Source organism: Salvelinus fontinalis, chromosome 17 (genome assembly GCF_029448725.1).
Source record: "Salvelinus fontinalis isolate EN_2023a chromosome 17, ASM2944872v1, whole genome shotgun sequence".
NCBI lineage: Eukaryota > Metazoa > Chordata > Actinopteri > Salmoniformes > Salmonidae > Salvelinus > Salvelinus fontinalis.
In genome coordinates, this window is record NC_074681.1 from 35,753,355 (window position 1) to 35,767,232 (window position 13,878).

Here is a 13,878-nt window from a genome sequence, read left to right on the forward strand (position 1 = left end):
ATGCATCTCTGTGTTGCTCTATCATAATACGATCTATGGAGAATATAGGTCTGTTATAGAGATGGCCTATTAGGGAGAAAGACAGGGCACATGGTATTAATTAGGGGGAATCGGCATCTTCAAACATAGGAAGAAGGGGAGAGAGCGGTTTGTGTGCACGCGTCATGTTTGTGTGTGGACTTACCTGATATAGGTACTTTTGCTTTGATTACCTGAATCATGACTGTAGGTAACTGACTGAAAACAATTGTCATACATTCTCCATTCTCTAGGAGCTGATTGAATGCCTGAAGGAAAGGTACTGAACTCTGTGATGACATCATGCATACACTGTACAGTACATACAATACAAATTCACTCACCCCCCCCCCCCCCCCCCCCCCCCCCCCCACTAAACAAGGGGAGTGTTGCAGGGCAGGCAGGGGACAAAAGCCCACCACAGCTGGTAAGGGGTAAGAGGTTAAAACCTCTATGTGATCGGTGTCCCTATACCGGGACGGATGAGCTAACGTGCGCTAATGTGATTAGCATGACATTGTAAGTAACGGCAAACTTTCCAGGACATAGACATGTCTTATTCCATTGGGACGGGAGGTAGCCTAGTAATTAGAGCGTTGGGCCAATAACCGAAAGGTTGCTAGATTGAATCCCCGAGCTGACAAGGGTAAATATCTGTCGTTCTGCCCCTGAACAAGGCAGTTAACCCACTGTTCCTAGGCTGTCATTGTAAATAAGATTTTTTTCTTAACTGACTAGCCTGGTTAAATAAAAAAAATGTATGGGCAGAAAGCTTAAATTATTGTTAAAAACTGCACTGTCCAATTTACAGTAGCTATTACAGTGAAGAAAATACCATGCTATTGTTTGAGGAGAGCGTACAACAACAACAAAAAACTTGACTGGTTTGATACATTCACCTCTGAAGGTGAATTAATGAACTTCAGTAATCTTGCTCTGATTTGTCATCCTGAGGGTCCCAGAGATAAAATGTAGCATAGTTTTTGTTTGATAAAATATTTTTTTATATTCAAATGTAGGAACTGGGTTCTACAGTATGAACCCCTGCTGTCTCTGGCTCCACACCCACCCTGCCCGGCCATCTAGATGTGTGAAAGTTAGTGTATAAGCTAATGATTCATGTATGACATTCCTGGGAGTGTGTAAACTTAAATTTAGTATTACCATATCATGTTTGTATGTTCTCTATAGTTATGCACTTGAGTTAGTTTCTATAGTTATGTTCTCTATAGTTATGCACATTGCAAAATGTATCAATGGACCAATTCGGCACATTTGGTCAGACTTGATACAAAATATTGTCCAGTATTGCAGCGCTTGGCCAACATCTAAATTCCGCCTAAACTGCAATATTCTATTATGGCCTTTCTCTCTCTTTCCCAAAGACAGAACCAAAAAATTATAGAAAACGCATATTTTTTGTTTGTATTATCTTTTACCAGACCTGTGTTATATTCTACTACATTAATTTCACATTTCCACAAATGTCAAAGTGTTTCCTTTCAAATGGTATCAAGCATATGCATATCCTTGCTTCAGGTCCTGAGCTACAGGCAGTTATGACATTTTAGAGGATTTTTTTTTTTAAAGGCCCCGATCCTATTAAGACTAGCCTAGTAGTCAAGGGGGAGGATCATAGTCATTTGGTATATTGGGTAGAGGAGAGCCTGGCTTCATTCACTGTTATTACTGTGTATAGTGCTGTCTCTGACCCCCTCCTGTTCCTTAATTACAGTATGGTGGAGTGTGTGTGTGTGTGTGTGTGTGTGACTGCAGACAGTGTGGTGGCAGATTGCAGCCTCATTCTATGGGCCCTGCCACCAACCCACCCCCTTCTAATGAGAGATCAGTTGCCTGTTGTCCTGCTGTTTTACATGGTCCTCTGTCTCCCGTAACATTCATAGGTAATAGTTATATATGCCTCTCTTGTGTTTACATTATAATATAGGCTATCTACAGGGTCCTGTAGATCTAAGGTCTAACCATGACCTTAACTATAGTAAAGACCTTGAGGAAATTGAGCCTGGCAGTGTTTCTGTTCATTCAGACGTCCTGCTATGTGTTTTCATATAGCCGGGTTTGAGGCCCCTGAATCTGTATCCGGGGCTAACCAAACAAATGTCTTTCATTGAAACGGATTTGATTGAAAAAAATGTAGGTGGGGGCAATGGGCCTATGGGCAAGGCAGGCCGCCTTGCCTAATTTGGTTTATTACCTGGAGTGTCTTACCGTTAGATGATGAAATTGGGTCCCTACGGTTACCCCGTGGCCAATGGCGTGTCTCGGCTGGAGCTGGGACTCTGTGTCGTTGCTGGATTGAGTTTTGCAAAATGGACTCTCCAGGCCTCTAACAATATACTTATATTTCTAAATAGAGGGATGCGGGTCTTTGAGTGGTTGACGGGTCAGGATATAAGCTGTAGTGGTGTGTTTCTACACCGCACGACGGGTGGGAATTGGGAGTGAGTATTGGATGATCTAAATCTAGTCTGGGGCTATAGTCCCTTCCCACCCCCGTCCCGTTTGTGGATTATTTTGGTTATGAGAAAACAACATGTGTAATCACAGTGATTCGGCTGGGTAAAATCAGAGAGATTGGATTCAGGCATTTCTATGAAAAAATAATTGCTGATATGATGGGGTGGGGATAGTCAAGTTTACAGATTGCGATTACATTATGTTGTAGTTTATGCAGTAACAAACCTGTTAATTTCAGTGATTTTGAGACAATAATAGTCAAAAGGTGCCTCGGTTAGTTGAAGTCGTCGTCGTCGTCGTCCCCAAATGGTTACATTCGCCCTGGTCCAAGTCCCCATCACACCATCAGTTTACAAACAAGTCCCAGGCAGGGTGAAACGTACAGGTTGCGCCTTTGAAATGAACTCATTAATCTACTCTTTAGTAAGCCAGACATTAGGGCCACCACCAGCCATGTGTTTTACGTTTTACTGAATCAGTCCAGGCGTCTGCCCCGCATCGCCCCAGACTCCCTCCCTCCCCCTCAGTAATGTATGACGTGTCGCAGGCAGCGCAACCACACACTCGCGCGCGCACACACACAGTGGGGCCATAAAACTGCTTTGTCACTGCAATTTCCCTGTCCATTGGCCGGCACACAAACAGCCCTGTCCCTGATGCCACTGTAATTACTTTTATTTATGATCCCCCCCCACCCCCCCCAACAGCCTTGAGGTTCTTCGGTCTACATTTCACTCTGCACCCTATATTTCACTCTGCACTTTCTCGATCTCTCTTCTGTCTCTCATTCCTTTTCTCTGCCATTCTGTTCCTGTGTCTGATCTCACTCTCGTAGTCCCTTCTCTCTCTGGCTCTGTGGTGGGGGGAAAAACACACCACTGGCGGCTGTGTCAGCACTTTCTCGTGTGTGTGTGTATCTGAGGGAGAGCTGGAATAATCGCACTCCTCACTTTGACAGACAATGAGGTTCTTCATAACACTTGCGATGTTAGAGCAGAATGCAGGGAAAAGACATGGCTAACTGTATGCTTTTCTACTCAGCCTTCCTCCTTTTCACTAGGAACATATTTCCCTGTGTTTAAGTGTGTTTGCGTCTGCATGTGTTCCTATAGGTGTGTGTCTATATAGTGTGCCCCTCAACAGTCAAGTACATGCATGTGTCCCAGTTCTTCATGTTGTTGCTATGACCGTGATGTCACCTGATCCCCTAATGCGATTGGTCTCTTTTTTGTTTCAGATCTGCTGCCTCCAGTCGTGGGCGAACAAAGGAGGTGAGACGAGGTTGTTCCTTCCCACAATCCTACACCCCTGGGCCTACTGATCCGGACCACTGCCCCTGCACTCGCTCTGCCTGTCCCTTCTCCCCACTCTGCCTCTCTCCTCTTGTTTCTCTCTCTCTGTCGCTCCACCCTGGGGCAGGCAGGCTGTGGGGCAGTAGGAGCAGGGCAGCAGTAGGGGCTGATTGATGCTCTGTGGGGATGAGACCTGGCTATTGAAGGCCAGTGGAGACGGCCCCCATTCTCCGCTCGCCTGGCTTCATGTGCGTGCCTGCAGGCTGCCCTACGCGCAGCAGCAGAGCCACCCCCCGCGTCAGCCACCACGGCGGCCATCCCGAGCCACCCAGACATGCCCACCGAGACCCTGACACCGCTGGCAGATAGCAAGCCCCCCGGCCACGGGGCGGCCTTTGCCTCCACCGTCCCCCTGCGCATACTCAACAAAGGGCCCGACTACTTCCGGCGCCAGGTGGAGCCCAACCCTAAGCGGCTGAGCGCTGTGGAGCGGCTGGAGGCGGACAAGTCGAAGTACGTCAAGAGCCAGGAGGTCATCAACGCCAAGCAGGAGCCTGTTAAGCCCCCGCTGCTAGCAAAGCCGCCTGTCTGCCCTGCCGTGGCTAAGAGAGGGGCGAATGGGGGCGGTGGTGGTGGGGTGGACCTCAAGGCATCCAACAACAACTCCAAGTCAGACACGTGCACCACCACCAGCAAACGGGAGAACCTCAACCTGGAGATCCTTAAGAACCTCCTGAACAGCTCCGGCTCGACCTCTGAGGGCCACGCTAAGAGCGCTACTCTAAAGCCCGGGGCCAGGAGCTGGGCCCCCCACCGCTCCATCCCCACCACAACGGACTGCTCTGAGCCCACCAGCCTCTGTTCCTTCTCCGAGTCCCTCAAGGTGCCTCCCCCTGTACCCGGCCGACGGAGCCCACAGGGGGGCAACCTGAACCTCAGCCGCCGCCTGCTGGAGGAGCGGGGCGAGGGCGACCGCTCACCCCTCCACACCTCCCACAGCTCCTCCGACATCCGCAGGCTATGCAACGGTAAGTCTCTAAGGGCGGCCCGAAGTAGCAGCAGCTCCGCACCTCCCTTACCCCCCAAGCCCAGCCCCAAAGTCCTTGCCCCCCTCTGCGACAACGCCCCCCAGGCCCCTGAGAGCGAGGCCACCACCACGCCGCCCTCCTCTGCCGCCCCAGCTGAGCAGTTGGAGCTAGCGCTGGGGAGCTCTGTGGCCCGCCGGCCGTCCCTGCATCGCTCCAAGTCGGACCTGAGCGACCGTTACGCACGAGCCGGCGCCGACGTGGAGCGCTTCTTTAACTACTGTGGGCTGGACCCCGAGGAGCTGGAGAGTGTGGGCATAGAGAGCTTCGCCCGTGCCAACTCCGACATCATCTCCCTCAACTTCCGCAGCGCCAGCATGATCAGCTCGGACTGCGACCAATCACGGCACAGCAACGAGGACATGACGGACGAGGAGGAAGATGCAAGCGAACGCGTGCCTTACGGGATCTCGGCCGTAGAACGCAACGCCCGCGTCATCAAATGGCTGTACAGCATCAAACAGGCACGCGAGTCACAGAAAGTATCTCATGTCTAAGAGAGGGAAGAAACATACAAAAAAATATATACTACCAATGCAATGAAGGTCTTTGGACACTTGCGCACTGAATCTCTCTGAATGTCAAGGTATTGATCTGGCAAGGCGCCAGTGGATGGCTCTTGCGGTCGCTTTCGCGTTCAGTGTTTGTTGTCCTCTGAATCTGCATGACTCCTTCCACCCAACCCGCCAGTGCGGCCTCCAGCTAAAGCAGCAGGTTTAGGAAAAAATAGCCTTTTTCAAGATGGCTGCCGTTCAGTGCCGTCTCTTCGAGTAGTGCAGCTCTCTCTCATCGTTTTGCTTTCTCTGTTTAGACCAGCATTATGATGCCAGCTCTTTTTAGGTGTGTCTTCTTAATGTCCTTTCGTTCTGAACAACACTAAGCCTGGAAGCCATACGGGTGTGAATGCAGCGCTTCAGTGTGTAACCAGTCTTTAGTCTAATAATTCTCTCTGATGCATCTGAGCTTTGTGTGTGAAAAAAAACTCCCCTGAAAAAAGGACTGTGGAAGCATGGTACAGTCCAAACCTGCCTCACCCCTTTGGTACCAGGAGAGTTTGTTTGGTACATTCCAGACTCAGACCCTGCCCCCTTCCTGGGGAAACCCCAGCTTAACCCCTCTCTCAGCATTACTATGGCGATAACGTTCAGGCAGCATCATGAAACCATTCAGCATTACGTGGTTTTTGCTTCTGTTTAGTTTGTTGTCCATAATGTTCTTTTTGACAGTTGGATTTTGTGGTACTGGCTTTTCTTTAAGATGTGTGTAAATGCTGTAAGAAAATGTATATACATTTTTTTATTTTTATTATTGATTATTGTCAGAGGGCGCCTGTCAAGCTAACTTACTACATTGTTCAATCTTCTCTCTGGGCTTGACTGTGAGACTGCGTCAAACCCTGTTCACGATCAAATGTGTATGACGTTGTTATGACGGCATACATGGTTCAGTATATGGGAGTTGGAACTGTTACAGTACTTAAAAATTAAGGCAATTAATTGTTTTCAATGTTAGTTATTCTGCATTATTTCAATAAATGGCTTGTTTTTCCATCTGCCATCTACGTCGAAAAATGTGAGTATTATTTCATTAAAATTATATTTGATGAGGAAACACTGAGCTCTGTTCATTTTCTGTACTACAATACTTATGGTTACTGCGTTACCGTTACATCACCCATCTAACCGCTGGAGGATCAGAAGAATACCCATGTGAGTGTAGTCTGTTGATGTTAGCTCATAGATCATAGGTCACCAATATCACCTTCCTTGTGCGGTCCTATAAAGCGAAAAGCTGTCAAGATGTATTTTCCATGCTTCTATGTATCGCTCCACAGACTACAATGAACCTGAGCTAGTATGTAAAACTGAAAAAGAGTCTGTTGACAGTTACTCCTATCCACTGTTCATGTTCCAGGTTTAAAAGGCTGTGGGATATGTCAGGAGAGTGATTCATTGTGGGTAATGCAGTTTCTTTATGTCAATTGTTACTCTCCGAGCTCAGAGACGAAGTGATCTAATCTAAAACCAATGTGGAAAGGACAGATTCCCTCATCTTTCAAATACAGTTCAGACGTTCATACTATAGATCATTTAGCTATTTGAGTTTGAATTGTAGGACCCCTTTAGGTATAAAATACTGAATTTGGCCTTTACTACTATAGCCCAGAGAAACACATTCATAAATGGCAAAAAAGACAGATTTTTTGACTATCATAAGACACAAGGTTTTGAAGTGTTTGTCCTATGTCTAGGAGATATAAGAAAGCTCATGGGAATACATATATATATATATATATACTGTATATACACTGCTCAAAAAAATAAAGGGAACACTTAAACAACACAATGTAACTCCAAGTCAATCACACTTCTGTGAAATCAAACTGTTCACTTAGGAAGCAACACTGATTGACAATAAATGTCACATGCTGTTGTGCAAATGGAATAGACAACAGGTGGAAATTATAGGCAATTAGCAAGACACCCCCAATAAAGGAGTGGTTCTGCAGGTGGTGACCACAGACCACTTCTCAGTTCCTATGCTTCCTGGCTGATGTTTTGGTCACTTTTGAATGCTGGCGGTGCTTTCACTCTAGTGGTAGCATGAGACGGAGTCTACAACCCACACAAGTGGCTCAGGTAGTGCAGCTCATCCAGGATGGCACATCAATGCGAGCTGTGGCAAGAAGGTTTGCTGTGTCTGTCAGCGTAGTGTCCGGAGCATGGAGGCGCTACCAGGAGACAGGCCAGTACATCAGGAGACGTGGAGGAGGCCGTAGGAGGGCAACAACCCAGCAGCAGGACCGCTACCTCCGCCTTTGTGCAAGAAGGAGCAGGAGGAGCACTGCCAGAGCCCTGCAAAATGACCTCCAGCAGGCCACAAATGTGCATGTGTCTGCTCAAACGGTCAGAAACAGACTCCATGAGGGTGGTATGAGGGCCCGACGTCCACAGGTGGGGGTTGTGCTTACAGCCCAACACCGTGCAGGACGTTTGGCATTTGCCAGAGAACACCAAGATTGGCAAATTCGCCACTGGCGCCCTGTGCTCTTCACAGATGAAAGCAGGTTCACACTGAGCACATGTGACAGAGTCTGGAGACGCCGTGGAGAACATTCTGCTGCCTGCAACATCCTCCAGCATGACCGGTTTGGCGGTGGGTCAGTCATGGTGTGGGGTGGCATTTCTTTGGGGGGCCGTACAGCCCTCCATGTGCTCGCCAGAGGTAGCCTGACTGCCATTAGGTACCGAGATGAGATCCTCAGACCCCTTGTGAGACCATATGCTGGTGCGGTTGGCCCTGGGTTCCTCCTAATGCAAGACAATGCTAGACCTCATGTGGCTGGAGTGTGTCAGCAGTTCCTGCAAGAGGAAGGCATTGATGCTATGGACTGGCCCGCCCGTTCCCCAGACCTGAATCCAATTGAGCACATCTGGGACATCATGTCTCGCTCCATCCACCAACGCCACGTTGCACCACAGACTGTCCAGGAGTTGGTGGATGCTTTAGTCCAGGTCTGGGAGGAGATCCCTCAGGAGACCATCCGCCACCTCATCAGGAGCATGCCCAGGCGTTGTAGGGAGGTCATACAGGCACGTGGAGGCCACACACACTACTGAGCCTCATTTTGACTTGTTTTAAGGACATTACATCAAAGTTGGATCAGCCTGTAGTGTGGTTTTCCACTTTAATTTTGAGTGTGACTCCAAATCCAGACCTCCATGGGTTGATAAATTTGATTTCCATTGATAATTTTTGTGTGATTTTGTTGTCAGCACATTCAACTACGTAAAGAAAAAAGTATTTAATAAGAATATTTCATTCATTCAGATCTAGGATGTGTTATTTTAGTGTTCCCTTTATTTTTTTGAGCAGTGTATATAGATACATACATACATACACACATACATACACACAGTTGAAGTCGGAAGTTTACATACACTTAGGTTGGCGTCATTAAAACTCGTTTTTCAACCACTCCACAAATGTCTTAACAAACTATAGTTTTGGCAAGTCGGTTTACAGACAGATTATTTCACTTATAATTCACTGTATTACAATTCCAGTGTGTCAGAAGTTTACATACACTAAGTTGACTGTGCTTTTAAACAGCTTGGAAAATTCCAGAAAATGATGTCATGGCTTTAGAAGCTTCTGATGGGCTAATTGACATCATTTGAGTCAATTGGAGGTGTACCTGTGGATGTATTTCAAGGCCTACCTTCAAACTCAGTGCCTCTTTGCTTGACATCATGGGAAAATCAAAAGAAATAAGCCAAGACCTCAGAAAATAAATTGTAGACCTCCACAAGTCTGGTTCATCCTTGGGAGCAATTTCCAAATGCCTGACGGTACCACGTTCATCTGTACAAAGAATAGTATGCAAGTATAAACACCATGGGACCACACAGCCATCACACCGCTCAGGAAGGAGATGCGTTCTGTCTCCTAGAGATGAACGTACTTTGGTGCGAAAAGTGCAAATCAATCCCAGAAAAACAACAAAGGACCCTGTGAAGATGCTGGAGGGAACAGGTATTGAAGCAACATCTCAAGACATCAGTCAGGAAGTTAAAGCTTGGTCGCAACTGGGTCTTCCAAATGAACAATGACCCCATACAAGTTATGGCAAAATGGCTTAAGGACAACAAGGTCAAGGTTTTGGAGTGGCCATCACAAAGCCCTGACCTCAATCCCATAAGAAATTTGTGGGCAGAACTGAAAAAGCGTGTGCGAGCAAGGAGGCCTACAAACCTGACTCAGTTACACCAGCTCTGTCAGGAGGAATGGGCCAAAATTCACCCAACTTATTGTGGGAAGCTTGTGGAAGGCTACCTGAAACGTTTGACCCTAGTTAAACAATTTAAAGGCAATGCTACCAAATACTAATTGAGTGTATGTAAACTTCTGACCCACTGGGAATGTGATGAAAGAAATAAAAGCTGAAATAAATAATTCTCTCTACTATTATTCTGACATTTCACATTCTTAAAATATAGTGGTGATCCTAACTGACCTAAAGCAGGGAATGTTTACTAGGATTAAATGTCAGGAATTGTGAAACTGAGTTTAAATGTATTTGGCTAAGGTGTATGTAAACTTCCGACTTCAACTGTATATATAATATTTCTACACATGGCCCCTTTTTTGGGTAGGCACAAAACTACCTTTATACTTCCATTCATTTTTGTAAAATCTGGTACTTGTTACGAGTCCCGTGACACCACCATCGTGTTTGTGAGAATCTCCCCTTTCCACAGTGGAGTCACATTAGTTTGTAGGTCAAACCATTCGGATGCCGCAATCGTTTTCGTGAGAAGACCGATTTTCGTCTCATGGTCTGACAAACACCACTCTAGCTCTGCCGCCTTTCACCGCAGATGCAGAAGTGCGACAGGCGGATGTGCGGGATTGAGATGCATTCAATGCAAAAAAAGATACTCTGTCTTAAACTGACGGATTTTCATGGTGATTTTTGTATGATGTTACTTAGATTGATGCACCAGTGCGTCAATCGACTCTAGGGGGTTAAGCACAAGGTCACACGTTACACAGTGAAACATCACTGATGGACAACCCCCCCCCCCCCTGCATTGAATGAAAGTGCTCACCCTCAGATTATTTCTCTATTGTTATTGGGTGGTGAAACCTCCAAGATAAGTCGGTCGGTCTGTCAGAGGTTTTTAACCACAAGTCTAGTCACCACACCCTAACGTGTTTCACAAAGGGGTCAGTGTGAACGCACATACCCATACTATAAAACTACAACTGCTAGATAGACAATATGGTTATAGTTTCTACAGTGCTCTCAGGGGAAGCATTTCTAGTCTTCATCCCCCACAACTGATTGTTTTAAAAACAGTATGATCTCCAGCAAGACCAAGCATGACCTTAGCCTCACCCTTGAGTCACAAATGGTTAGTGTCTGTCTGCTGGTGTGCTGCCAGGATATTTCTAGGGTACCTTTTAGATGGCCTAGAATCTGGAACAGGACAGTTGCCAAGACAGTGAATATGAGTATTTGACAAAGCTTGGATTACCAGAAAAATATATATATTTCTGTTAAATATGCACTATACAGAAATCGCTCTGCTATTTCCTGGGTGCAAAAATTCTAATACTTCATATAATTTCAGTTTATTTCTCAAAACAAGCAATTATAGTGTAGATCACGGGTACTCTGTTCTACCTGATAATAAAGGTAGAACAGAGTACCCCTGCACACACACCTGGTGTCACAGGTCTCAATCAGTCCCTGACTAGAGGGGAACAATGAAAAAATGCAGTGGAACTGGCTTCGAGGTCCAGAGTTGAGTTTGAGGGGTGTAGATAATCATTATAACATCTAAACCGCTGTCAAATATCGTTTCCATAACCAAAAATATTGTATCTTCTGCTGTTTGAAGCTGGTGTACAAAACTGAAAGTAAAAGATGCAAAAATTAAACATAAGAACGGGAAGCATAGAAATAACGCACAAAGAACAGATCTACCACTTCATAGACTTGCTTTCAATGAGAATGACAGATCTATAACTCACTATTCTATGTGAATTTGGTCAGGTTGCCCAAAAAGTTACTTATTGCAGCTTTACATTCAGCTAAAGTAGGGCTTATTTCAAAGCCATGGGGTCAAACAACAACAACCTCACAAAGCCCAATACAAAACATTAACGAGGGCTTGCTGGCCCAGGGCCGGTAAAAATGTGTGTCCGGCTAGTGTATCCAGTGACGGTATATATGAATGTAAAAAGTCATCGATCACATGACATCATTTATTCTTTTGTGAAGACTCAATACCACATTGAAGCTAAATAAAGTCAGTTAAGATGGTGTCTCATGGAGACAAATCATGAGCAGTTTGAGCTACTACAGGAAGTGACGTTGCAGGCTAGCAAAGTGCTGCCCCCTCTCATTGAGTAACTCGAAGGCCGACCGTGGTACTGCAGGCTGTCATTAGCAACTCAATTATCCTTATACCTTATTCTGTGTGTGATTTAAAAATAATCAGTTCAACCAATAAATCTGGGGAATTAGATGCAATTATTGATACCATTATTGACTTTGATTTATTTATTTTTTTACGAAGATTGAGCACGAAGATTGCAATTTTTCCATTCATTAAAATGGATCCTTTTTTCCACTAACAATGCCGGCGGTACCGTGGTTGGCCTTTAAACTTCCGTAGCTATAATGAGAGGGGGCAGTCGTTCTTCTCTTAGTGGATCATTGGCATCAATAATTTAACTACTCTGTCGCAGTCTACCATTGAAAACCATTGAAGACTACACACAGAATTATTTTATTTATTTGAGCAATACGATTGGCCGTTCATTCATGCACCAACACGTTCCCAACTTCTCTGGCCCAAAGGCCGGCAGATGGCGAATTTGAGCCGTTTCATCTTACCATCCAAAGGCATTGTATGCAGCCTGCTATACACTCGTATCTTCCGTGGACCGGTTCGTACATAAAACATTCTCCATTCAGGCTGCAAAGGCGTTGATTTCCTCTTTAACTCAATTTAACGGCGAGAAGGTGGGGGGAAAAATGGAGAAATATCTAGGAATGCTAGTCCCAGATGTTGCGTGTCACATTCAGAAAATCAGTTTGCAGCAATCTGTTGTTACCCCTGGCTGAACGTGAGGCGCAACATTAGGAAGTTGCATTAGCTACTCTAGCATGGTGGTGGAAAATGTTGCATACAATGCTTTTGGAAGGTAAGATGAAACGACTTTAACATCGCCAACTGCCAGCCTTTGGGCTACAACTTCTCGAGCACCCTAGCAGTCCAGAAGTTGATGCATAAGGCTGTAACATAACAAAATGTGGAAAAACACAAGTGGTCTTAATACTTTCCAAATGCACTGTACATTGCTAAATTATATTACACAGCTTTTTAATACATACACTAAAAGTATGTGGAAACCTGCTAGTCGAACATCTCATTCCAAAATCATGGGCATTAATATGGAGTTGGTCCCCCCTTTGCTGCTATAACAGCCTCCACTCTTCTGTTAAGGATTTCCACTAGATGTTGGAACATTATTGCGGGGACTTGCTTCCGTTCAGCCACAAGAGCATTAGTGAGGTTGGGGACTGATGTTGGACGATTAGGCCTGGCTCGCAGTCAGCATTCCAATTCATCCCAAAGGTGTTCAATCGGGTTACGGTCAGGGCTCTGTGCAGGCCAGTCAAGTTCTTCCACACCGATCTCAACAACTCCATACTCATGAAGCTCCCGACGAACAGTTCTTGTGCTGATGTTTCATCCAGAGGCAGTTTGGAACTCGGTAGTGAGTGTTGCAACCGAGGACAGACAGTTTTTACACGCTACGTGCTTCAACACTCGGCGATCCCTTTCTGTGAGCTTGTGTGGCCTACCACTCGCGGCTGAGCCGGTGTTGCTCCTAGACGTTACCACTTCACAATAACAGCACTTACAGTTGACCAGCGGCAGTTCTAGCAGGGCAAAAGTTTGACAAACTGACTTGTTAGAAAGGTGGCATCCTATGACGATGCCACATTGAAAGTCACTGATCTCTTCAGTAAGGCTATTCTACTGCCAATGTTTATCTCTTGGGATTGCATGGCTGTGTGCTCGATTTTATACACCTGTCAGCAATGTGTGTGGCTGAAATAGCCAAATCCATTCATTTGAAGGGGTGTCTACATATTTTTGTACATATATTGATATCATAATAACCAAATGTAGCCTATTAATAGCTTAACATAGAGAGAAGCATGCCAACATATAGGCCCTGCATGACCCCAATGCATTTAAAAACTACACCATGTCTGTGTGCTGAACGTAAAATTTTTGGCCAACTGGCCCAACCGGGCCAGTGAGATAAAAAGTGATCTTTGGACTTCACTCTAACATCTCTGGATTTGGTATTGGATTTGGAAGCTTCTCTCCTCCCGCACTCCTCCACACTCAGTAGAGAACCGCCTGCTGCCTTTTAAGCCTTTGAGTCATTCTACTCAACTGCGGCAGCTTAGCCGA

The 13,878-nt window shown here is 45.8% G+C and overlaps 1 protein-coding gene across 2 annotated transcripts in view; it reads left to right on the forward strand.

The window, feature by feature from the left end:
* The window catches only part of LOC129814236 (protein FAM110B-like), a 51,032-nt gene extending 44,867 nt beyond the window's left edge, over nucleotides 1-6,165 (forward strand). For both annotated transcript variants that reach the window (XM_055867225.1, XM_055867224.1), the window contains one exon: nucleotides 3,734-6,165. In XM_055867225.1, the coding sequence (XP_055723200.1) occupies nucleotides 4,123-5,370 (1,248 nt within the window). In that variant the 5' untranslated portion in view covers nucleotides 3,734-4,122 and the 3' untranslated portion in view covers nucleotides 5,371-6,165. The remainder of the gene's footprint in view (nucleotides 1-3,733) is intronic.
* Nucleotides 6,166-13,878: the final 7,713 nt, after the last annotated feature.